Consider the following 27,557-nt stretch of genomic DNA (forward strand, 5'->3'; position numbering starts at 1 on the left):
CTTTACATAAATGTAATCTAACTGAATGAGGACAGGGTGAAGAGAAACATATACTGTATATTTTGACATGTTATATATTAAAGACTATGTGAAAAAGTTTCATGTTGGTTGTATGAAATATTTGGTGAGTTTGCAATTACGTCATTAATGTGAAAACAATGTACATGTAAATGTCAGGAAATATGTAATACAGTATGTTTACTGGACGCTAAAAAAATAAATATATCATAATAGTAAGTAATAAAATAATAAAAGCTTTTAATCTTACATTTAACCTATATTGTACATTCATTAGATATTGCTGATGCATTAATTGACAGCATTTAAATTGTTCAAGGTAATGTTAATTTGAACTACTTTATATACTGTTGTGTAATATATTTACTGTACAACCATGCATCATATTTATTATGCACTTTGGTCTTTTTAAACTTTTAATCTACAAAGTAACGGCTACAGCTGCTAAATAATTGTAGTGGGATAAAAAAACACTATATTTGCCCCTTAAATGTAGTAGAAAATAAGTATAAAGTAAAGTAGCATATAATGGGAATACTCAAGTAAAGTACAACACCTCAGCATTGTACTTACGAAAAGTAGTTGAGTAAATGTACTTAACTACTTTCCACCATTTGATTCAATACAATCCTTACTCCTTTTGTTGAAATTGTTTGTATACAGTGTGACAGAAAACATCTAATGTGTCTGGGCCGTTGCTGATTGGACAAGAGCATTACACGACGTCAAGACAATAGCCGAGATCAAACACGCCATTGGTGGAACTATATAACGTGGGCGGGGCTAAGCAAGTGACATCCAGCATACAGAAAACTTTGAGCTACCTGCTAACTTTGCTCCATCGTCTGTTCGGCAATGATACCAGCTTGACGCAGCACGCCGGAAATGCTCGAAAGGTAAGTCTAGTGATGTCTGTCCACTGATGATTTCACGATGCTTAGCTGTGAGGTTGACTTTGGTTGTTTATAATCACTGGCAAGACGGGTTACCTCAGCCAGCTGCTAGCTAGTGTTGTTTAGCTAACGTCAGGCTACAGCTAGGATGGAAACAATAGCTGAGACTGCAATCACTCCAAATCAACAACAGCCGTTAATTCAATTGTCCCAGGCTAATCGTACTAGCTCGTCGTGTAGCTTCCTGATAATGTCATGAAGTCATTTAAATGAAGATACGAAGCCAAATGATGAGCGTGCACTGGCCGGGAACATACTGCTGTTTCTTACATCCATGTTCCTCTTTAGTTACACACTTTCCCCCTTTTCCCTCTTGAACAATTTGTGAGCTTTCCATGAAAGATAACCTCCTCGCACCGTGATTGTATGTGCGATCACACCCAAATGTCACCCTATATTTGTTTGGTTTATTTGATCAATGCTTCTTCCCTGTTTCATTAACTCGGTTGCTTTCATTTTCTCTACTATTGTTATTGTTATGCACCAAACATCAAGGCAAATCCCTTGTATGTGAAAACCTACTTGGCTTTAAACCTGTTTCTGACTACAGGATGACCTGCCAACAAGAGGATGATGGAGAATTCTGCAGATTGGCGAGGGCGAGTGCAGTAAGCACCACTGTTTATTTTAAACATGCAAGAAACGACTGGCATAACCTTTGAGCAATAATCACTGTTTTGGGGGATTTTAAAAATTGTGCTAATCTTGTGTTTTAGCTGCTGGTGAACAGCAAAAATGAACTCAGTGCACGACTGCAACAGTTTGTGGAGGAGAGGATGCAGACCACCATGGTATGAAATAACCATTCACTGTGACGGCATAAGTGTTAAACAAGCAAGTAGAGCACACAGTGCTGCCAGATTGGGATGCTTTTTATTTAATTAGGCACTCGATAATAGTTTTGCGTGGGTTGTGATCATCTGGATTGTTTTTTTGTAATGTTTCCACCGATGTTTAAATATTCCAAATTATGTAGTCAAATCTGGCAACACTTCCTGCATAAAGCATGTGTGTATTTATCATGACATAGTGTTTGTTTTCAGTATGCAATGCAAACATACTTTTAATAGTATACTGTTATTTCCAGCTCAATACTATACTGATTTGTTCTAACAAACCATGACAATGGAAGGTTATTGTCAGTGTTGTTTCACCACTATCCACTATTTCTTCCGGCAGTTAGCAGCTCCTCCTGTTTCTTTTTTGGAATTCCATTGTGGGACAAAAGTTTGCATAAATAGTACACTCAATTAGTCTGTTTTAGTATACATGCTATACTTTATTTAGTCTCTTTTCCAGTGTGAATGCACTACAGCTTCAAAACCTGCTTTGTACATTGACGGATACTGTTACTAAACCAGCAGATAGAACATCTTATTCTGTGGGAAACTACACTACAATACCTTCTCATGTGTCTGTACTGTTGTTTCAATGCTCTTGTCTGTCTTCTAGCTCACAGGTGTGCTGATTGGAGCTGTAGTCGCCGTCTCCCTGATTGGGATTGTGGTGCTTTTCCTCTACAGGAGATTGAAGCTTGCTCGTGAGTCATCCCACCGCCTCCTGAACTTCATACTTATTCTACTGCAGTAATCCATATTTGGAAATGTTGTCTGCTTTTAATGATAAAGCTCGTCAGAAAAGTCCATATTTTCTTTACAGTTCTCTTCAGAATGTGGTCTTAACATGGCTTTATCTGTGTTTTGTTTTTTGATTTTAAGGTGGAAAACAGCCTGGTGTACCTCAGTATCGCTTCCGAAAGCGAGATAAAGTGCTCTTCTATGGAAGGAAGATGATGCGAAAGGTTTTCTCTATTTCCATTTGTCTCTCGTACACTAATATTTATCTGGGGTAGACTCATCTCAGTATTATAAATCGTGTAAATAGGCTTTTTATATGTATTCATGGCATAAATTATGCTGTGTGAATTTCTTATTTCTACATTTCCCCACATGGAACTAAATGTTCTCCTTTGAGTGTTCCTATCTTGTTGCATGAAACCTACTCCACTGGCAATATAAATGCTAAAGCTCCAGTATCTTATCAATGTATTGCACTCTGATCCAATATAACTGAAAATGACTTTTGCATTTAGCTTAGTAATGAATCCAGGTCCTCACTATTGGCTCCCTACATTTGTTCAAGCACTGTAGACCTATTTATTAGGTCTCCACTTGTGTCATATAAATATAAAAACATGTTTCTGTGTTTGTCTTTCTAAGGTCCAGACGCTGTCATCGATTCCTCCTCCCAACTCTGCCTCAGTAACGAAGCAACCGCAGCGCATACGCAAAAGAACCAAAGTTCTAAGCATAGCTCGCAAGTATGCTCCATTTATACATTTCTTTCAATTTTGTGTGTGCAAGTGAAACCTTGAAACGGTTGTTTTAGCCTTGTTTAGTCAACTCATTAATGGAATTCCAGGGTTCCTACGTGTCCTGGAAATCCTGAAAAACAGTTGACCAATTTTCCACTCATTGAAAACACATGGAAAATGAGAGAAAAAGTAACTCTAGTCCTGGAAAATTATTTAGATATCCTCCTATTTCCCTTTAGCTGAGAATGAACTACGAGGCTATCTATCAGAGCTTCCCAAAATGGATAACATCTCCATCTGACAGAGCTTGATCAGGTTAAATATTTTTTTGTTGTACCCATCATCAGAATCCTGAGGATCCGTAAAGAGCCTCCCACCCTGCAGCCTAAGGAACCTCCCCCCTCCCTGCTGGAGGCGGACCTAACAGAGTTCGATGTGCAGAGCTCAAACATGCCCTCAGAGGTCCTCTATATGCTGAAGAATGTCAGGTGAACGAATATACAACTTTTCCTACAGATTTTCAGCCTCTCTCATTCTCCCATCAGTTTTCATAATGTGTGTGTGTGTGTGTGTGTGTTCTGCAACTTGTTGTAGAGTCTTGGGCCATTTCGAGAAGCCCGTGTTCCTAGAGCTGTGTCGCCACATGGTGTTTATCGAACTGCAGGAGGGTGAAAGTCTTTTCAGGCCAGGAGACGATGACGATAGCATTTTCGTGGTCCAGGATGGACGACTCGAGCTCTACATCCACGAGAACGTATGTGGATATCATGTTAATGTCTTAATGAAGTTTAAAGCAAGGGCACACTTTACACTGTGTTATGACTCTTTCAATTTCCTCCTCACCCTCACGATACCCATGAAAACATATGAACACCAGAGGGCAGTAATGCAACATTTATCTAGATGCAGTCTGCTGCTTAAGAAGTAAAAGTATTGCTCTCCACACCTTTTTGTTTGTATTAAATGTGTTTTCATGCTGTCAATATGTACAAGTCAGGACGGGCATCCCCTTCCACAGTTTAATCTCACCCCACTGTGGGTCGTTTTTTTATTAGTCCTCCTCTCAATCTCACTGGAATCCTGCAGATTTGTTTGAAAGGTGCAATATAAATGTGGCTTCCCAGTAAAGTTTGTCATTGTGAGTCACTGCTTGTATTTATTTATTTTTTCTAGGATGGTACTGAACCAGTGGTGAAGGACGTGCTCCCGGGAGACAGCGTCCACAGCTTGCTCAGTATTCTGGACATCATCACTGTGAGCTCCTTCAGACTAACGTCTCTGCTTCTGTCTTCTTTCACCCTCTGATTTATTTGTGTCCCAGTTCTCTGTCGCCTCTTCACTGTTCATATTTCCCACTCATGCTGATCTCGTTTAGAGGCAATTCTTTGTGTACTTCCTGTTCAACTGAATTAGTTTATCCATTACACCTTATATCCCTGTGTCATGTACTTTATTTAGGTATTTTCTCTAGTGGCATGTTTTGTTTCTATTTCCTATGTTGTCATCCTCCGTTTTGTTCCTCCATTCAGATGAAACATCTTTACTCAAACTTGCATCTTTTCATGGTTTTTATGATGGTCGTATTTGATTAGTCAACAGTTCTAATTTGGTGGCTATCAACACTGCAATCAAATATGTATATGACTCTCTAGTGACTGCCCCCCTTTGTCTTTTCTTACTGTTTTGTGCTGCCTTTTCCAGGGTTATCCAGCTGCATACAAGACTGTATGTGCGCGGGCTGCAACTCGCGCAACCATCTTGCGGTTACCTGCATCAGCCTTTAAGTCTGTGTTTAAGAAGTATCCAGAGACGCTTGTTCGCGTCATTCAGGTAACGGATTGTTTAACAATAAATATACAGTGTGTGGTGTTTGTTTTTTCAGTGAGACAAGTTCCTATTAATGGAACGCATTATGCAATAAAACCTGATCAAATTTTGAATGTAATTACAATCTGATGTATTATATGTTTTGCTCTGTTTACCTCTGTTTGATTTTGTGTGTGTGTTTTACAGATAATCATGGTGCGCCTCCAAAGAGTCACCTTCTTGGCGTTGCATGACTATCTGGGCCTAACAACTGAGCTCTTCAATCCGGTAGGAGGGAAATTAATTAGTACACACAGAGAGGCTCACATTGAATTCCTAAACACCAATGTGTATGAATTTGTACTTAAACAAGCACTGGCGGGGCACATACACACTCTGTAACGCATGCAAGTTAATTTCACACAACATTAAGCATAGTATCAAAACGTGGTCCTTCATAAAGCTCAGTGAAAATGAGTACCAATGATTACAACCCCTCCACAGAAAACAGGGAGGCAAGTAACGTGTAAACCTGGCTTGCCTCAGACTTTATGATGATGAAACCAAAATACTACTTAAATCATTTTTGGCAATCCCTGAAGTTTTTAAAAAGGGTTTAATGTATTTTTTTATGTATCATTATAATGTGTTTTCCCTTTCATGGTTATTGAAAATGTTACTGTAGTCCTGACTAACTGAAATGTGAACTGTTCTTGGTTTTGTTGACAGGAGAGTCGGGCGGTGCCCTTGTCCAACGTAAACGGTGTGATGGGAGATGCGACGTCTGTGAAGACGACTCGTCGGTTGTACTTCCAGGACGAGTTACCCACTGGGACCACGGAGAGCTCCACGGAGACAGGTCACACAAACCATTCGAAACGTACACTAAACACACATTTGAAAAAGATGCTTTATGTTGTATCGATACTGATCCTGTGCTGGCACTGTACAATAAGCAGATGGTGTAAAGGACAGTCCTTCAAACAGCTACAGGAAGCTGCGATCCACCTCGATACCCACCGACTGCACAGGTGGGTCATTAACTTGGACATAAGCTGTCACCAAATGGCATACGTCTGCACTAATTTCCTGCAGTCACTGATCTGAAAAGAAGGACACGCACACAGATGCCAACATACCTAAAATCATAACCGTCCTCCTCTGTCCTGAGTTGCAGGTAATGACCTGAACATGGCTTGTGAACGAGCTCGAGTCACCATAGATGAGGCTCCACCCAGTCCCGTTGCTCCCAAAGTAAGACTCTCCCGCCATGTCACCTCACCTCTTTACATTGAATCACAGTTTGACTGTAGATTTTAAAACCATATCCCAGCATCCACTGCATCTTATGCTGCTGCTATCTTGTTCATCCTCATAAGTCACTCTCTTGTGTCTGTCTTTGTAGTCCAGTCTGAAGAAGACTGTGACAATGCAGCCCACACCCTCTGAAGTGTTTCACTACACAGACAGTGGGGGGCACTCTGATGCCATCTACCTCAGTAAGAGTTGCACAATCCTCCAGGCTGCTAAGAAGGACCTGCTGGGAATCATCCAACTGCAGGTGAGAGGTTGACCACGGAAAATGAACAACTGGGATATATATTTTAAGGGTTACATATTTTGTCAGAGTACGGATACTACTAATTTTGCATGCATATTGTCCAATCTGATATTTTTGGGTTAAACTTTGTTTTCTGTTGCAGGACCCCAGTCTACTTGATGGCAGAGTGACCCTCCATCAAGTCAAAGCTGGTTCTGTGGTGGCTCGTCAGGGAGACCAGGTTAGAAGAACAACAACTTAAAAAGCAGTTATATCTTTCTTTCTGACACCTAAGAGTCATTTAATTTAAGGGTTTTTCCATGTTTACCCGTGTCTCTTTTTTACTAATGGAGGGTGTAGATGCATTTTCAGATCCTTGTTTCTTTCAATGTGTGAATCTGTGATCTGAGCCACACAAATGAATGAAATATATCTTTAATCTTTTCTCTTTAGTGTTGCCCATTCAGCTGCACACGTCCTTCTGACGAACAGACTGTCAGCTTTGTGCTCTTCTCTCCTCTTGGTGCTTTAGGAGGTGAGCATCCAGTTCGTGATCTCTGGCCTCCTCCATGTCTACCAGCGGATGATTGACCGCGAAGAAGAGACGCGTCTGTTTGTGACGCACCCTGGAGAGCTTGTCGGTCACCTTGCTGTCCTGACCGGAGAACCCCTCATATTCACTGTTCGAGCCCAGCGAGACTGCAGCTTCCTCTCCATTTCAAAAACCCACTTCTATGAGTCAGTCACACAGGGAACATCTGCACACACCCATCCAAGCTGAAATGTGTTCTCAACATATGTAGTCTTGCAGAGAGCAGTAACTATAGATGGTGAAGTTTGAGTGTAGAACATTGTATGAATTGTAAAACTATAATTGTATGCCTTTTTTATTCTGATAATCAGACCATATCGAAAACCTAAACATTTAGATAAACTGGAGTGTGTTTGGGCAAAATGTGTTCTTTGTTTTCTACTTCAGCTTTCTTGTTAATTTTAATAAAAAGCTAGTTTAATGAATTAATCGGGAATAAAATACATTCAAATATGTGATATAAAGGTAATGTCACATTTCTATTAATATTTTAAAGGTAAGATAAGACCTCAAAGATTCTGATTCCAGACTTTTGACCAAAAATGCATGTTTAAGCTTTGTAGTGCAGTGTAGACTCAAAAAGAAACTTACTTGCACCAAGTAAAATGTTTACAAAAGCAATGACAATGGTCTGTTTTTGTTTACTCCTCAGGATAATGCGCGTGGAGCCAAATGTTGTGCTGAACGTTGCTCACACGGTTGTGAGAAGGATGTCACCCTTTGTCCGGCAGATAGACTTTGCTCTCGACTGGATGGCTGTGGAAGCTGGCCGGGCGGTCTACAGGTACTCCGCTCTTAACCTTGTACATCTTGGACAAATAGACATTGATACACATGTGAGAGATGTCAATACATTTTAGATCTATTCCAAACAAGTCAACAGTGAAGGTTTTGCTTCACATGCATGTTTGCATATTTGCAGTGAATTGAAGTTGCGTATATTTTTCAGGCAAGGAGAGAAATCGGACAGTACTTTCATAGTGCTGAGTGGTCGACTGCGCTCTGTAATCATGAAGGAAGATGGAAAGAAGGAGCTCGTAGGAGAGTACGGACGCGGCGACCTGATTGGAGTGGTAAGGACCATGATGGTGAGGGGGAAGACAGATGGTGGCTAGTAGTTGTAAAACTAAAAATATCTGTTTTCAGTATCTTCATAAATATTAATGACTGCAAACATGGTAGATCGCAAACATGCAGATTTAAATATGCATCAGGAAAACTGTTTGTCATTAACAGTAGTTAATCCTCGCATAACATATTCACTGTCAGTATGTTCCTCTCACTGCCAATGAATATAAAGTCAACCAAGTACATCTAATGAATATTTAGGGAGAAAATGTGACTAAACATCAGCTGAAAGCCAGCTGAAATGGATGTTAAACAAGAAAATACTGAATCTTTATTATCCATACCATACTGTACGTTATAGTTTACATACAGTGCTATTCATTTATTCAGCATAGATCATGAAATATACAATCTGGTTATTCTTAGGGGCTTCAAACACTTTTAAACTAGAGTTTGCAGTAGTTTTCAATAATCTTCTAATGCTGTGCATATATCACCAAATCTATCTTAGTTTTCATAAAGTGTTTGTGAGTAAAATAGCTGCAATGAACACAACTTTATTTGGTTTATAGCGACAGATACAGCATACTGTACACAGACAAACTGTAAACAGCTATCCGATGCGAGTATCTGAGCTCACGCACTCTGCCTCCTCCAGTCACCTCACATGGCAAACTGTCACCACCTGCACATAAGGATTGTGTAAATTAGGAAATCAAGCCAGTGACCGCTCTCACACAATCACTCCACATCGTCGTTATCAGTCATAATCATAATGCCATATGAAAACCTAAGTAAGTAAATCAACTTGAGTTCACCCATCAAACCTCTCTTTTTAAATGGTGTCCAGTGTGGGGGATCATACTGATTGTCACAATCATTTTGATAAACTACGTAAAGCAAAGTCACTTTGTTACACTTGTCCACCCACTTTCCGATTGGCTGGTGTGGCTGCTCTCTGCCACGCTGCGTCTAATAATACCTGGGTTGATGGAGGCTGTGGTTGCTGTTACCTGGAGGAGGGATGCTGTTCGCAGCTCCTGCGATGGTGGGAATGAGGTTGTTCTGAAGGTGGCTAACATTCTGAGACGTATTTAGCACTGCTGTGTTGACGTCAACTCTGGATGAGATGGAGAGGTCTTATTTATAGCTCTTTTTTTTCTTTATTTTTACTCTGAAACTCGTGAAACGAACATCGACTAAGATACAAACTTAAAACTGATTTAAAAAAAACCTTAAGTTACATACACGCAGTGTATTCTGCAAAGTATTTGTTTTGTAGTACAATATGTCATGAAATGATCGAGGTTTATTTCTACTCACGATGGAGCTTTTTGTTTCCTGACGGAGTAAACCGTGTGATGCGTCCTTGGTGTCTCTGCAGGTGGAGACCCTGACCCATCAGAACAGAGCCACCACAGTGCACGCTGTACGAGACTCTGAGCTGGCCAAGTTACCAGAAGGAGCTCTCAGCTCCATCAAGAGAAAGTTCCCACAGGTAGAGTACCTCAATTGTTAAAATACATTTTTTTTTTTTAAGCATTGCTAAATACATGGTGAGGAAAATGCAGCTGACAGTCTGATGATAAAAATGTGCTTTTCAGGTTGTCACCAGGTTGATCCACTTACTGGGACAGAAGATCCTCCAGCAGGTCAATGGTCCTCTGACAAGTTAGTGGATCTACATGTGCACTCGTGTTAATCTCAACTCACTGATGAAGGGCAGGTTTACTAGTATGTATGCATGTCCCCAGCTCGCAGTTTTACTGGCAGTAAGTGGGATGCAGGGAACCAGGCCTCCAACCTCTCCACTGTGACCGTCCTGCCTGTATCAGAAGACGTGCCTCTCACGGCCTTCACCCTGGAGCTGCAGCATGCACTCATAGCAATAGGTAAGAAATACAGGGAGGGGTGTCGGTATGTTACCCTGTAAATGGTGGACCACTTATGGACTGACCAGACTCATTGACTGTAACTGCTGTGATCTTTCACATACAGGTCCCACTCTTCTGCTGACCAGTGATGTAATCAAACAGCGACTGGGAGCTGCAGCACTAGACAGGTATGTTTGGTGGCTGACTGAAAATTTGAATGTTGAATATTTCGTTCTCTTCAGCACCCTCCAAATACTCTTACTACTACTTATTGGCCTATTTCATTATTTTTTTAGATGTACTTGACTCCCTCATTAAATTCAGTTTAAGTATGCGTTATTGGCACAAAAGGGATCTACTGTGTGCTGCCAGCTAGGCAGCAGTGCCTGTCATTAATGGACTCCTATCCTCTTCAGTGTCCATGAGTATCGTCTGTCCAGCTGGCTGGGCCAACAAGAAGACCTCCATCGCATAGTTCTTTACCAGACGGACTACACGCTGACCCCGTGGACACAGCGGTGCATTCGTCAGGCTGACTGCATCATTATTGTGGGACTAGGAGAGCAGGACCCTGTCGTTGGGGAGGTGAGGTGTTCGGGGAGGAGAATCGGTGGCAAAAGCAGCTCTGGGTTTAGGAATTTAGTTTTTGTTCGATGGGTGTAGGGTTGCTTAACACTAGTTTGATCATTAGATTGTTGTAAAGAAATAGTGAAAATGCCCATCACAAGGTTCAAAAGTCCAAGGTGACATCTTCAGATGGCTTTTTTGTGTCCAATCAATAGTACAAAACTCAAAGATGTATATTTTTTCCATTTAATTTCCTTTAACATTGGTAAAAACTACAGTTCCCAACTGTTTAGGTGCAGTATTTACTGCAGCAGGACTGTGTGTGTGTGTGGGATTGACTGAATAAACTACAATACCCATGTTCATTGTAAGTGTTTTAGTAACACAGTGGAGGTCTATGACACAGAAGAATCATCAGGCTTGGGGATACACAGACAAGAATTGCTTGTAGGATCAGTTCATTGTTGGTTTTGGTCTTTTCATGGATTTGTTGGCTTTAAAATCAACACTAGACTTATCCTTTAATTACTCTTAAACAGACTAAACTAGATGGGTTTTGTCACCTTGAACTGAAAATATGAAGCTGGAGGTGAATTAAAAACGTTGACGGGTTAATGATCTGTGTTACAGCTGACGATGCATTCTCTAGCCTTTGTCAGGATTTCTCTCTCCAGAGTCTTTCTGATTTGATATTGGGGTGAGTGCTGATCATTATGCTCTTGATTTATGCTTATATCCAGGGGTTAAGCAACTTGGTAGTCTCACCGGCTTTCAAAGGTTTGTATCAGACCATTGGTCATATTGGCGAAATGAGCAAATGGTGGATGGATTTTGTGAAAGAGGAAGGAAGTGCTGTCCTGCTACAGTAATTAAGGGGAGGTAATTGCCTTCCAAGATAAAAAAAAAAAAAGGGCACAGAGAAAAGTAAGGAATGTGTCCCTGTTCAACAGGAGATGGTGGAAAGATAAATCAATATTTGCTCAGAATGAGTCATAGCTCTGGGTTTTATCTTTCAGGGCACACACACACACACACACGCATCCTCTCACCTTGCGCATACACTAAACCTTTAGCAGTGGGCCTGTTGAATGAGTAAGCGATCTAACCTTCCTCTCAGACTATTTAGCCTTTCTTTTAAGATATTATAAAATGGCCTCAGCTGGGACATTGCACTTAAAAAAAATGTGAATTAAATACATAAAAAATAAAGCTCTCAAATAGTCTCCCATTCTGTTCTGCCATTGCTGCTGCCCAAAATGAAAGTGTAGCTCCTCACATGCAGTATGTTTAAAAATAAGAGACGTACTGAAATTGATCCTTGATTTGTCCCTTAAAACACACCTGAAATTTCTCCCCAACATAAATATGAATTTGCAATCGCGTACCTGTACGCGTGCGGATATTGTGCTCACTTAAAGTCACGAGTTTGCAGTTTATTTCTGGGCTAGCATTCAAAATTCTGTTCAAGCGCTACGCAGGAGCCACTCTGAAGCAAGTGATGTGAATAAAATGTTCTCAAACTTCTGTGCTTGCCGTCTTCCCTCTAGCTGGAGCGTATGTTGGAAGGAAGTGCAGTGCGTGCCCAGAAGCAGCTGGTGCTTCTGCACAAAGAAGACGGCCCCCCACCCAAAGGAACTGTGGACTGGCTCAACATGCGAAGCTGGATCTCCAGACACCTCCACCTCTCTTGTCCCCGAAGGGTCTTCTCTAGGAGGCGCCGGCCCAAACTGGTAGGATGTAGTTGTTTTTCCTCTCATTTCTCATCTGCAGATCAAAACACATTTGTTTGTCCCATTCTGGCTGCTTTTTTTCATCTTAACCTCTGATTTAGTTCTTTCTCATAATCTTTTCCTTCTTATTCAACATCATCATATTTACTTATCCATTGAGTTATTCTCCATCCTCTCACCATCTCCCTCCTTCCTCTCTGCTTACCTGTTTTTCAGTTGGAGCTGTATCAACGTGTGTTTGAGAAGCCAGCCGACCGTCACTCAGACTTCTCACGCTTGGCTCGAGTCCTTACGGGCAATGCTATTGCTCTTATTCTGGGAGGAGGAGGGGCCAGGTAATGCCGCCGCCCCCCCCCCCCCCCCCACTGTCTTACCAAACGGCTGTTCTAAAAGCTCATGTCATAATATGAATAGAATATGACGCCTCCTCTGGGCTTAATGGATTTTATAATTGTCAGAGCCTCAGACTGTAATTATAAAGCTTTCTCTCTGCTGGCTGGGTATATCTGTCTTTTTGATTGGATTTTCTCTCCTTCTGTCTTTCTATGTTTCTCTCTCAACCCTCCTGTTCAGGGGCTGTTCCCAGGTGGGGATAATGCGAGCTCTCTGTGAGGCCGGCATCCCAGTGGACCTTATTGGTGGCACGTCTATCGGTTCCCTGATGGGGGCACTGTACGCCGAGGACCGGAGCCACAGCCGCATGAGGATGAGGGCCAAAGAATGGGCCATGGTGAGAGCCAATGCAGCGTTGACACTAGTCTTGTAATAAACCCAAATGTTAAAAGCTGTTTATATTTTGATCGGTTTTATATCAAGTAGGCGGTTCAAATTTGATCCCACTTATCATCAAAAGACCAATTCAAGTCCCTTTTCCATACTGGTATTTATTAGACGGGATACTATCAAGGTGACGGTTCCCCCTGTTGAATTTACTTGAATATGAACTTTGAGCATCTGCTGACTGCAGAGCTTGGAGAGACGACCTAGATGGCGTATTTGTAATTACATCTTGAATTAAGACAAGTAATTGTGACAATTAGTGGGATTGTTTAGTCGACATATTCAGTTTTGTGGAAAAGAAGCAGAGTTCAACAGCGACTCCTCCTGTTTGTAGAGGAATATTGTTCAAGCCATTTCAATTCTCTGCTTGTGTCCTTGTGAAGGTGACTGTTTCTAAAAGCGTTTTCTGTTTTTTGTTAATGCAGTTTAGACCTCTATTCTACCTTTTGATAAAATGAACCACGCTGTGCTGATTAACCATTAAAAGTAATGGATTGGTGTTGCACACACCGCCCTGAATGGTTTCCACATTTAGCTCATGGACCCAGTGACCATCTATGCCGGCTGATTTGAGACACCTGCTCAGTCTCCAGGTCTGCAGGCTGAACATGTGGTATCGGTCGTCTTCCCACAGTGTATCCGGCCCCTCCTCCTCTGGCTCTGACCTTGGTTCTGAATCATCTCTCTAGACGCAGCTGGCTGTTTGGCTGCTTCTTAGTATCAAACTAAAATAACCACTGTTGTAATACAGAAGTTTGTCCTTAGCAAAGTCAGAACAGGACAGTTGGCTCTGTTGAAATGTTGGTGCCTTTATCGTTTTACGAAGAAAAGCATGATTACTAGGAAGAACCTTCTTATACACTACAGACAAAAAAATGATCACAATCCAGAAGATTCTTTTGAGAACAAATTAAACTTTATTTTTCATTAGTTCTGCTTTGTAATGAAGAAAACTTCTTGTTGTGTGGAGACTAGAAGCCATTTTACCTTTTTATTTTCTCCTTCTTTCCTGCAGGAAATGACATCCATGTTTAAGAAGGTTCTTGATTTGACGTACCCGATCACCTCCATGTTCTCCGGTGCTGCCTTCAACTCCAGCATTAGCAATGTCTTCAAGAGCAAACAGATTGAGGTGAGTTCCCAAAGAACTATAGAGGAAGACGACACAGAGATGACAGTGAATTAGTGTCAGCTGATTTAAGATGGAGATGGTGCTGTGCGTGATGAGCAAATGCATCATGTGAACTTATTCTATTTATCTGTTTGGATATGCAGGACCTTCGGATCCCGTATTTCAATATTACAACTGACATCACTTCCTCTGCCATGAGAGTACACACTGATGGTAAGTACAGTGTTGTGTTTCTTTAAAAAAAAACACGTTTGCTTAAAGTGTCAAATGACAAAACGGAGTATTGTCTGGTCACGGTAGTCGATACTTTCTGTTTTATCTGCCTCTGAGATTTCTGCCCTCGTTGGTGAACTGACCCTTTAATTAGTGTCAGTTCAGGTTGGTTGCTTTCAATTAAATACACGGTGCTAAATAGGCATACAACTTGAAAGAGTTGCCCTTTCTTGCTGTTTGAGGTTCTCTGTGGCGGTATGTTCGTGCCAGCATGTCTCTGTCTGGGTATCTGCCTCCTCTCTGCGACCCCAAAGATGGACACCTGCTGATGGACGGAGGCTACATCAACAACCTGCCCGGTGTGTTACGCTCGGTCTTTTTTTCAGTTTCACTTCATACCTCCCTTGGCGTCGTTTCTCTCACAGCCTTGACCATGTCGTTGCTATTTGAACACTCGTGTAGGATTGATTATTTCTGTCTCTCTTTCTCCTGTCCCGCCATTGTTTCCGTTTCCTCCTCTTCTCCCAGCTGACGTGGCACGCTCCATGGGGGCCAAAGTGGTGATAGCTATTGACGTGGGCAGCCGGGATGAAACCAACCTCACTAACTACGGCGACTCGCTCTCAGGCTGGTGGCTGCTATGGAAACGTTTCAACCCCCTCGCCGAGAAAGTAAAGGTAATGGATTTATTAAAAATAAAGACTCAGACAACAGACTGCGCAAGGATACGTTTTAAAACTAAATGTGTCTTATGAATAATGAGGATATTTTTGTTGGTGGTTTCTACACTTGTGTTCTTAGGTGTTGGGCATGGCAGAGATCCAGACTCGGCTGGCCTACGTGTGTTGCGTTCGGCAGCTGGAGTCTGTGAAGAGCAGCGACTACTGCGAGTACATCAGACCTCCGATCGACCGATACGGAACACTGGAGTTCGGCAAGTTTGATGAGATTGCTGTAAGTTTGAGTAGTAAAAAGGTATTCCGGCGTATCTTTTTAACGATTTTGCGGTATGAAAAAGTAATAGTGATATGTGAGCGTTTGGTGTAATGTAGGAGGTGGGATACCAGCACGGAAAGACTGTGTTTGACGTGTGGATTCGCAGTGGAGTGGTGGACAAAATGTTGAAAGACCGACACCAGGAGGAGTTCCACAACACCCGAAGCAAGAACAATGTAAGGATGGAGGGAGGGAAAGACTTGAAGGAATGCTGTAGAATATATGATGAGAGAGCCATCGGGCACAGTTCAATGCAGAGCAGCTACAGAATGTAACTATGTAACTGACAGGAGACGTTTCTAACTAAAATATCTTGAATTCATGATTTAATCAAAGCTATTTAAAAACCTGTAACTACCAGGTTGGAATGAAACAGTTTGTCTCGAATGCAATCAAACTGATTGGGTTACGAACACATTATCTCAGTAACTGTTCTGCAGTTATCTGTGCAAAAATAAAGCAAGCATTCACATCCTATCTGTATTCTCATTTGCAGTCCATGTATGTGTATCATCATCATGGGTATACTATATTTTCTGTCATGTTTTTCTCATTTCTACAATATATTGCCATTTTCAGCTGTATTCTGTCGTCAACAGGCTCATGTTAGGCCTCGGGCTACGCTGCTGTTAAAGTAATAACATTAAAACTATGCATCAGTCTGCTCTTAAAGTACAGGGGGAACAGATTTTCTGTACAACAGATTTGTCCCGCAGCAATGGCAAAGTAAGACAAAGGACCAACTTAACAAGGACGGAGACAGAATGATGAAGACAGATGAGATATTTACCCCCAACCTGAACAACAACAACATAAGGAGGATAAAGACAAAAGAAAAGCAGGGTTGATGTTGAGATGTCCGGTTCATTTGTTAGTTTCTTGCTTGAGGTTTAATTGTGAAGTTACGGATGGAGCTAAAGTCATGGATGCAGTTTTGAAACTATTGCTTAAAACTGACTTATATTAACAAAGTCTTAAATAGCAAAAGAAAACATGTAATCATTACTTTCGCCGTTTCCGTTCGTTATCTTTTACCAACAGATTAAACGAGACCCAGTGCATGACTAACTGTTTATTGGCTCAGTCTATTTTAGTATGACTTTAATGTGTATGAATGTGTTTCTGTGTCTTTCAGGTGTCATGTCCCAATGCTTCCTTTACTGACCTGGCAGAAATTGTGTCCCGCATCGAGCCCGTGAAACCTGCTCTGGTGGATGGTAAAACTACCCTCACACTCAGCCACACACATACCCATGATCATACTGTTAAACAGTCTTGTAGCTTGTAAAGGCATGATGACAAGCTTGCAGCGAACGGGTCTACTGCACTCTGATCCTATAAGCGGCACCAAACTCCCTCCTCTCGCTACATCTACCTGAGGTTCTGAATATTAACAAAGGCTGGGTCCAGGACAGTAGGGTTTCGTCTGAACTAATATCGCTAAATTCAGATGATAAATAAAATGTTTAAGTTGGCAGAAGCATGGTGACAAACAGAGAATGGAGCAACGTCACAGCGGAGGCATTATAATGAGCTTAATGTGTCGTGTGTGTGTGTGTACATACACACACTTATTTTTTTTTAACATACTTTATGACTTTTTTCCAACATAATTTAGTATGACAAAAAGTCATAGTATACCTTTTTTATGACACTGTACATGACGTTTTGGTTTTTTTCGACTATACTATGACTTTTTTTGACACGCTATACTATGAGTTTCTTATGACTTTTTTTTTTTTAAGGGTCTTAAAAGGAAATGAATTTAACCTCGGCATTCCTTTGCTATAAAATCGAAACAATTTCCACATTTAAATCTTACTTAGAAACCATCTTTAAGTAATACAGCAACCAAAGGTGTTTTTCTCAGATATTTCCATCCATTGTCTTCACTTGTTTGACTTCCAACTATATTTCAAATGATTGCTTTTCTAAACTATTCACCTGCACACCCTCCGCCATTGTCGCCTCTTCTACACACCACGTATTCCAACTTATTTGCCCACAATGTGCTGCTTTGCTTCCTGTTTTCCGCTCCTTCCCTTCATCAGAGGAGTCAGACTACCACACAGACTATGAAGAGGAGGCGTTGGAGAGCGCTCTGTCTGACATGGAGGCATACAATCGCTACGGAGAGCACACTGAAGGGGAGGAGACTGCTGACACGGTGTGAACCACTGCTTTTAAGGGCCGACACTATGGGGTTTCTCTTTTGTTGACTAAAATGAAATAGCTGTAACGTGCTGTAGTTGTGTAGAGCAAAAAAAAGAGTAAGATATGCTAAAATTTGACAACTCATTTTTACTATTATTTGATATAAAAACCTTTTGTTAAATGTAGACTTTGGGAAAGTCAAACATGTTCTGTTGGTCATTATAAAGAAGGAGAATAAAGGTTATTCTGGGGCCAGGCCAACTGAAATTAATTTGAAGACACTGAAAGGCCACCTAATATAAAGACTTTGAGTCTTGGCCTAATCTGAGTTTCAACTCAGTTAAGCCTTGAATGTTTTTTAAATCGGACAAAAAAAAAGAAATTATTGCGTATTCCAGTCCAGACAAGATGCATCTCTACTGGAATCTCTGCTAAACAGACAACACAGCTGTACTTACCAGTGAAACCCAAATAGTGCTGTGTCTCAAAAAAAAAAGAATAAAACATATCTTCACCAAAGACAGGGGGACCCAATTTAGGCTGTGAGGATTATGACACAATGGAGAAAAATGTCAGTGGTGGAGTAGACCTAATTATAAGACATTATAATAAGAGATAATTGGTTAGAATAAACTGGAGGTGTCTGGCCCGTGCCTCTGGAGAAATGCCTTTAACTGGACAGTTTAGAGTAGGTTACCTCTACAATCCGGGAAGATTAACAGATTCAAAGGTTCAGGTTAGGTTAATTACTTCTACTCGCCACAAAGAATAGGTAATAAATTCCTTTAAAATTTCAAGCAATGAGGCCGATGATACTTTATTAAAAAAAGCAAAGGTAACTAAATGCCATTACCAATATCCAGCTGATGCATTGGACAAGGCCCATGTATCAGAGTAGCCATGTTATATAATAGTGACTCGTTCAGTTCTATTATGGATTTCTAATCACTTGCTCTTGAGAATTTGATTAAACGTGTAGAATATTATCCAAATGAAATTCAAGCTCTTCATCTCTTCACTGATGCATAACTTTACTTCTGATTCTCAGGACGAAGAGCTGCTGGAAGGGAGACGTCTTCACCGCATTACCTCACTCTCCAGCAGCCATCCCCAGACTCCCACCATCTCTGACAGTCCATCAAACCAGGAAGTCCTCTCCAAACAGTCCATTAAGTGAAGACCAGTCTCATGAACTTTGGCCAATCGGGTCATCGCAATTTAATCTTCCTGCCCCCCGCCCCCCCCCCCAGTCTTCTGCCCCTGAGACTGTCGGAATGACTGCATTTACCACGTCGCCCTCTGTAACCCGGCCTCATTAGCCATGTGGCTGACACAACAAATGGCAATACAGGCAGCTAGTATCACATTTCCTCAGCTGCAAATCCTATGCATTCCTATTATCCAAGAGCAGCTGCAAATCTAATCATTCCTCATTTTGACAGTTAAGAGTTCTCTCTGTAACTTTACATGAATCACATTTCAGTGGAAGATAGAAGGTAGGCGTACGAGTTCAATTAAGTATTTATTCGATTTTCCCAGCTGAAAACTGACACTTGGAACTCTTAAACTAGTCTTCCAACTAGGTGTGAGATAGTTAAAGTCAGTTAATTTATTCATGTATAGCAAATTTTTCCGACCATGTGCTAATTTTGCCCTTTTCTTTTGAAATCCAGCTATGAACACAACTCCTCTTCACAACCTCAAAAACGATCTACCTGACTAGATGCCACAAGAGGAAAGTAAGACAAACGCGCTCAGTGGCCACTTCAACAGGTACACCTGTACAGTCTAATCCCGTCCAATGCAGCAGCTCTGCCATAGTCTCTTTACAAAGCTCCGTTTTTTTGGTGACATTGTTGGAAATGTGTGAATTAAATTGTTTATAAAGAAAACAAATATTGTTGGCATTATAAAAGTCCACTTGTCCACAGTTGTATTGGATTTCATAAGATTGTACCTAATGAAGTGGCATGCAAGTATTACATTATGTTAAGATAGACTTGAAAAAATCAAACCATCCTTTATTGTTTTGTCCAAGCAGTCTGTCGCGATCTAACGAGACTAATTTAAAAACCGAAAGAGAGCAAAACGAGCAGCCTCACTGTGGCCATGGCTGTCAGCACAGCTTTGTCACGCCCAGTGTGCCAGGGACATGGAGGGAAGTTATGATTGCAATCCACTTCAAAGCACTGGTTACCCACTCAGCTGGCATGAGAGCCCCCACTCCCCTCCCATCTGTTTCCTGGCTTGAATCTGTCAGACAAAGTGTGGATGTGTTGAGCAAACTCTGAAGCGCCTCTTGCGTCACCACAGTTTATGCGCAGGGGCTTTTTTCTTTCAGCAGCAGGACAGTTCGTCACAGGAACATGTCGTAACACACGTTATTTGACTTATACATGTTTATTTAATTTATTTTCTGTGATTTGCATTTTATGAAACTGCCATTAAGATCAGATGCATACTTAATATATTCAAAAAAAACTGAAAAACGACTTATTTTCATATTTAAGCCAAGAATGTATACAAGCTAAGCCCTAGATGATTTTATGCACAAGCCACACCAGCTGGACAATCACTCCAATAATGCAACGCAATGCAAAAATACACTAACAAATAGTTATATAGCCTTGTTGAACATGCCTCTCTGTATGTCACTTTACCAATTTTATAGAGTTAACCGCATTCACAACTAACACTGTCATTATTGATTACTGTGATCTTTATTTATCTTTTGGTCTGTATTATGTCAGAAGATGGTGAAAAATTGATCAAGATTTCTGAGAGCACAAGGTGATATCTTTAAATTGTTTTTGTCTAACCAACCGCAGAAAATACCCAAAGATATTTACTTTACTCAGAGTAATTCCAGGCAACAAAGCCTCACATCTGAGAAACTGGAAACATCAAATGTTTGGCATTTTTGCTTCATAAATGGCTTATTAATTAATTGGTAATCAGTTTTCTGTTGATTGTTTCAGCCCTAATTGCTTAATTACCAGAGCCCTAGCAAGACTGCATAACAAACATTTTTGATGAGGATTCGGTTATATTTTTTTGAAAAACGTTGTCTGGCTGACAAATTATTAAATTTAAGAATATCGATGCAAATTTTGGATTTAATTTTCTTCCCGCTTGATCTAGCACCCTGTGAGCCTCACCATATGAAGCTGTGATCTCAGCTAATACTGGTGCTACAGTGCCTGCAGCCTTACATGTGTAGACGGTAGAGAGACCCTGTGATGCACAATATGGGGATCCCATATGGCGTTGGTTAAATGGAGTCTGGAGACAGAATGTGAGCGCAAAGCAGATGTTAGCTGACCAATGAAGTAATGGTGTTTGCACTGGTGTTTTGTCGTACTTTTAGGTGGTTTCCAAAAACCAAGCACAATGAATTGATGTTGTCTGGCAGAATGAATGCTTTGCTACTTTATTAAATGCTGATGTAATGTGTGGAACTGTGCCATATAGTTAATGTTACAAAGCCTTAGATGACCTGTACGGGAAAAAAAACACTCGTGCCCTCATTTAGCATTAGTGTACAATGATGAATGTTTACCACTAAGCCTGTACTGTATGACATCTTGTCTATACTTGTGTTATTTGATAACTTTTTTTGATAATCAATTGTTACTAATAAACTGTTTGTTGTTTTATTCTGTGTCTTTCATCTTTCAATTTGCCACCTGGCACGCTTGTACTTTGCTGTAAAAAAGAAACCATTAATTACTATGGTAAAAAAAAATTCAATCACATCAAAATGCCTCGCAGAGCCCTGACAGATAAGTGACACGTTTTAGCAGAGATAACAGATTAAATGCATCATTTAAAGAAAATGTAATCAGGTAGTGGTGCTGCTGGGTGGCAAGAAGGGAGAAGAGAACGAGAAGGGAATAAGTGGCACTAGCCTCGATCAATACATCACAGGGAAGAAAGCAAAGAGCCAAAACAATAGGGTGAATGAGTACAAGCTCCCAGGATATTAGGGTCTTTTGACAGAAAGGTAAGGTTGACATTGTACAAGGGGGGGGCCATGTTGCTGGCGGACAATGACCCCACTCTGGACTGAATTGCTGCGACAGGCAGCAAGAGATTTGGAGAGCCATTTATGGAAAAATGAGGCAGGGGAAGAGTGGCGAAGTTTCTGCTCTCAAACAGACAGACTTTGATTTGTCGAAGGGCATATGTAACGGTCCACAGCCACATACTGTGTACCTCTTTCCATCTTACCGTAGATACAGCACCGCTCTATTTCCTCGCCTCTCATTCTGCTTCCCCAGCAGACAGGCTTTTGGAAAATGGGGACAAACAGGAGATAACAGGTAAGTGGGTCACACTTTTTGTTGCTGTAGTGAAAGTACCTCTGTGACGTGTGATTACAAAAATAGAGCGTCAACACACAGAAAGGTCTCCTTGCGAAAATGTATAAGCACCACTTACAGAACCTAATCTCATTACATGAAGGTGAGCTGTAGACTCCATCTTGGCCGCAATATATAAACTTACCAATTACTCAAAAAAAAAAATCAATAGATTAATCAGTAATAAAAACAATTACTCGCAGTCGTCCACCAACCACTTTATACACAAAAAGATGATGCATACATTATTGATCTCCATCAAGTAATTGCAATACATTTGATTTGCAACGTGTCCCACTGCAGCTGGTCAGTTATCGCCACGCTGAGACAGATGAAGGCAACCATCAGGAGGCACATATATCCACTATTTCTTGGCAGGCACCGAGTAGCAATTTCATAAACGCATAAGAGAAAAAATACCTACACACTGCTGTATCGTTCCCGATTCTTTAGTTATTCCAACATATTTTGTATGTTACAGTGGGTTGCGTAATCACTTTAATATACCTTACTGTTTTTCTTACCTAAGTGCAAAGAGAGCAAATCCAAGGAGACAGATCCAGATTCTTCTGATGGCTATGACTACAAACAATAATGCTACAGACATATACTTAATACCGTATGTCCATAAAGTAGATCTCACGGGCTGAAAACATGTGCCATTAATCTATGTCTTAGTGTAGGGGTGTCAATCTCATTTTCACTCTGGGCCACATCAGCATCATGGTTTCCCTCAAAGGGCCGGTTGTAGCTGTAAGACTGTATGAATGTAACCACTCCCTAACATATTGTTAAATAAATGTCTGCATTTGATTATCGTTTATTCAAGTGTAACAATATTGTACATGCAGTTAAATAAATGTAATTTATATGTCAAATGTAGGGTAACCTGCCAAAGAGCTGCTTCTATGTTTAAGTATCTCATAATTTCGACTATGGGGATATTTTTATTAGCAAGTTTGCTGGTTCTGAAATGTGAAAATGTGCATATTTTCTCTGGTTTATATCATTTTAGACTAAAAACTACAGTTTTCTTTGTTGGTCAGACAAAAAGCAATTTGAAGACGGCATGCACCACGGACTCTGGGAACTGGTGATGGCATTTTTCATAGTTTTTTTTACAGACTGATCAATAATGAAAACAACCATCATTTGCAAACCTAGTTCCAATAAACATCCCACTACATTTTAGGCTTTAAGCAGAAGTTCTTCCTAAAATAAGTACAGTGTGCAAAATGAGAATGAAGCTCGAATCTTACCGTAAGTGGCAAAGCAATAACCAGAGCAACACATTTCAAAAACTAAAAACAAAATAAATCACACATATCACCAACATCAGGTGTTGTTGCGTCATGTACAGAAAAGAAATGTCAACGACATTTGATTTGTGTCAGAGTTGCAAGCTCCAATAAAGGACCGTAGTCCTTTTCATATCCAACAGCTTGCTCCATCCGCTCTGGGCTCTGAACGGTCCAGTAATTCAAGGGTGTCCGTTATCTCTAGATTTTTCCCCTTTTTGTCTCGGTTTCAATCTGTCTCAGCGTGAGCCTCACTGCCGCCTCAGGCCTGCACAAGATGGAGCGATACGAAGAAAATGAGATTGTCTGTTGTTCCAGTAGACACCAACATGCAGCTGTTGCCTCCCCTGCATCCACGAGTGACGCACATATAACATAATTCAATCTGTGCACGACTGAACTACTCTCATTTACAGTACCCCACTTAAACATCTTCATATTAAACATTCAGTCAACTGATTACCTGGTTTCCAATGACAACATGCTGAAATACAGGTGGAACCTGTAAGCATTTCATTGTTGCGAGTAAGAGAATATTTCTAGAGTGCTGCTGTCTGAGATGAAACCAGTTAATATGCAACCAGGGAAACAGGACACACAAGGGTGGAGGAATAACAAGAAAACCTTCGCCCACCATGCAGGTTTCTGCATCATCGGACAAAGAGGGAAGAATATACTGCCTGAAGCAAAATTGGAATACAATTTCAACTGAACAGGAGGTCAAAATCACAATAGTAACACTCTATATATTTTGTTAAGGTCAATTCTGTTCTATCTGATATTTTATACTGGTTCACTTCTCTGGATCGTCTACATTCCCCATTGAAATACAAGAATTTTCAGAATGCATATATAATGGTTATAATATTGTTAATGTCACATCTATAACTGACCCTTTATTTTGAGCTTTAAAGCCCCGCTTAAACAAATCAACTTTCTGTGGAGATGTACAACAGAAAACAAAACAAAAAAGCACATACGAGTATGTTGCCAGCTAAAATAAAAGCATGTCCTCAACTGGCAGCGTACTGTATACGAGTCTGAGGAAACCCAGTAAGAATATGGCTACAGATTCGTGTGTGGGAGTGCGCTGCGTACTGTGTAATACACTCACAGACACACAGCATCGGAGGTTCAGGATGAAAACAAAGATGGAGTCACAGCTGCTGCTGGTTGATCCGGCATACGATTTGGGCAGAGCTGCTGCTTCTCTCAGCTCTCTGCCAGGCTAATAATATCCTGCTAACGCTGAAGACTGGGAACACGAGGTGAGAGCACCTCGCTGCCCAAGTACATCACCGAGGTTTGCAGCTGCTAAAAAAAAGAAAGACTTCTCCCCAGATAGAAAACAGGGTCATGGGTTTTTGAATATGCACAGCAGAAATACTCCCACATACTTGATAGAGCCTATAAAAAGACTGCAATGATATTAGTCATGTATTTTTACACCAGGCTTCTTTAGGTTTGGTCAGACGTATATTTGAGGTTGGTTTTAGAGAAATGAAAGACATTTAAAACTATCAGCAGACAGCTGAAGAGGTGGAGATGCAGAGGTTTCCAGAAACACACACCTTATTGCCAAGTTGGTTGGGTGGCTACATGCCGTGTCATCATTTTAGCGAGCAGGAAATGAACAGCAGATTATTATTATTTTATCATTCTTAAAATAAATGAAACTCAAGTTTGGATCAAATAGTGTCAGTGAGTGAACTGTGTTGAGCTCACCGTCTGTCACTTTCATGTAGAATCATTCTAACAAGGTTTGAGGAGCTGAAATGGAAGTTCAGATTCTACAAAGCTCCTGTTTTTTTAATTTGGTCTTAAAGTGATGATGATTTGCATAATTCTAGAAATTCTGAAATATTGTTTTATTCATTTTACCTCCATTTAAGATTTTAAGAAAAATTATTCATCATATTTAATTCATATTTATATGTTACAGTGAGGCTCACTGGTGTGTTTTAATGGAGCTCTGTGGGTCATAATCAGGTCTACCTGCTGTATGTAGCTCTGCAGGCCAGTTTAACATACCTGCAGATGTTCAACTACAGTGATGTGAGTGTGTGTCTGTGCGTGTGTGTGTGTGTGTTAGGGTCTAAGGGAGTGCATAGTCTGTCAGCACTTGGGTCTCCCATAGCGCACCCACCCAGCTTTCTGGTGACCGCTCGTTTATCACTTTCGTCTCTCGCGCTTTGCCCGTCTGTCCATTTGATCCTGTGCTAGATGGGCTGTCAGCACCAGCCCGCTTCCATCCATCCATTTCATTTCTGTATGTATTCACTCTCCTCCCCTTTTGTCTCCCCTCTCTGCTATATCCAAAAACTCCACATTCAGCCACCATCTCATTCACAGCTTACTTATCCTGCACTTTCTTCTCTCTCCCCCCCTTTCCATTTCACTCACTGGCCATAACTTTCTCTGATTTCTGCTTTCATTGCAGGAAAAGCCCACTTTCTACAGTACATTTGCCAACACACAGAGATCTGAGGCATTTTGGCAGGGCTGCCCTCAGAGGCATTAGGCCACAGTGAGTGAGAAACCAAGTCAGAAGGAAATGACCTTTTCCCAGACCAGCAGCGAGACAGAGCAGAGAGCTGGGAAGCAAAAAGGTTTCAATCAAATCAATGTCCCCTTTGTCATCTCACCGTCTGCCCTGTCAGTCTGTTTATCTATCCCACCATTTGTTGCCTGATTGTTCCCTCAGTATTTATTTTCTGTGTGCCATTCTGTGTCAGTTTTACGTAAACACATAGTGCTGCTCTTGTGGAACAGCACTATTTCTACATCACCTGAACAATACTTTTGGTATTTCAAAAATCTTTATTGTCCAAAATAACTATAAAGATGTTAAGCCAGCTGCATCTGCATGCTTATCACTGATGGCCTATGGCACAATACATTCATTAATATCTGAATAATATCTGAATAGGTCGCGTGGGGATTGAATTAAGTGCAGCAGACTTTGAGCCGACCAACCAGCCAGACCTGCCGGACCAAACGCCACCAAACTGCCCCAGGGAGGAGAGGGAGGAGAACCGTGACGGAAGCTATAAGCTAACCCAGTTAGGACCTAAGGCTACTCCAGAACCCAGCCTACGGCTGGCTGTCTGATGCCCGGTCCCAGACAAATAAGATGGATGAAAGCAGCGGGAGGTCGGCGACTAATGAGTCGACACAGAGACCTGGCTCCATCGTTCATCCCGGATCAAGCTGCACTTGACGGGTGGACAGCAGGGACAGAGCGCAGGACTCCGGTGGGACGAGAGGAGGTTGATGCACAATGTTTTCCTCATGTTGAATTTTTAATGTGAAGATGTCGGCCATATTATCTGCCCAGAGATTTGTTTTTGTTGCTGCTCTTTACATTCCTTGTGATGCAAATAAAACAAAATGCACTGCAGGAATGTACTACTGTTTCTGTTTTGTTTGTCATGTGTCTGTTGTATTACAAATGGGCTACAACTGAATGTTGTTGTGCATCCCTGTGTTGCATAATGACAAGAAATGATCCTTGAATCCTTGAATGTGAGGCTGTACTTAGGTGCAACTATTAAATGATTCCCTCAAAATGTTGTACAATCTGGACCAAAATTGACTAACTGACTGACTAACTACTATCCCCTTGAGCCATTCCGCTAGCATGGCATAGTTTTTGTTTTATTATAGGTGAAAGTGTTATGCAACATTCATTATTTGAGGTACACTGGTAGTCAGAGACCTTCTTTAAGCATCTAGCAGCTATTTTCTTTTTTTTAATAAACACTTTCCCTTGTTAGAGCTCAAATGCTCCTCTCGGATTGACCGTGAAAGCTGACTTTATAAGTTATCCACCACAAATATATCCAGTTGAAGTCGACAAGAAGTGATTCATACCCAAGGGGCTGCTGCATACAGTGTCATGCGGTATGCATTCATGTTACATGCGTTTTTCTGTGTTTTATCCGTTTTTCCATCCATATACCACTTCATACCATCACAGTCTTTATTTGTGCCCGTTTCCATCCTGCTTGTGGTTTGTCAGCTGTTCTTTGTCACTACACATTACTGTATATCTGCCCGTATCTCCCTCTGTTCGACGTCGTTGTGCAGGGAGGAGAGCTGCCGCACAGGACAGAAAAACACTTTGGCTTCACATTCAGCTTATCATTGATGCCCCTGGAG

General features: G+C 41.1%; 1 protein-coding gene across 1 annotated transcript; it reads left to right on the plus strand.

The window, feature by feature from the left end:
* Nucleotides 1–796: 796 nt before the first annotated feature.
* pnpla7a (patatin-like phospholipase domain containing 7a) lies at nt 797–21,393 on the plus strand. The gene is made up of 37 exons (XM_076079742.1): nt 797–914; nt 1,522–1,579; nt 1,688–1,762; nt 2,424–2,511; nt 2,690–2,772; nt 3,191–3,291; nt 3,633–3,773; nt 3,880–4,039; nt 4,459–4,539; nt 4,987–5,115; nt 5,299–5,379; nt 5,821–5,950; nt 6,051–6,122; nt 6,269–6,345; nt 6,497–6,652; nt 6,795–6,872; nt 7,164–7,369; nt 7,876–8,007; nt 8,173–8,296; nt 9,676–9,789; nt 9,896–9,962; nt 10,046–10,183; nt 10,290–10,353; nt 10,582–10,750; nt 12,280–12,462; nt 12,679–12,797; nt 13,036–13,192; nt 14,258–14,374; nt 14,518–14,587; nt 14,830–14,946; nt 15,116–15,264; nt 15,389–15,541; nt 15,640–15,759; nt 16,719–16,800; nt 17,635–17,750; nt 18,786–18,910; nt 19,411–21,393. The coding sequence occupies exons 1-37, from the start codon at nt 904–906 to the stop codon at nt 19,454–19,456; spliced, it is 4,089 nt and encodes a 1,362-aa protein (XP_075935857.1). The 5' UTR covers nt 797–903; the 3' UTR covers nt 19,457–21,393.
* Nucleotides 21,394–27,557: the final 6,164 nt, after the last annotated feature.

Source organism: Anarhichas minor, unplaced genomic scaffold (genome assembly GCF_050575085.1).
Source record: "Anarhichas minor isolate MPS153535 unplaced genomic scaffold, ASM5057508v1 ptg000073l, whole genome shotgun sequence".
Lineage (NCBI taxonomy): Eukaryota > Metazoa > Chordata > Actinopteri > Perciformes > Anarhichadidae > Anarhichas > Anarhichas minor.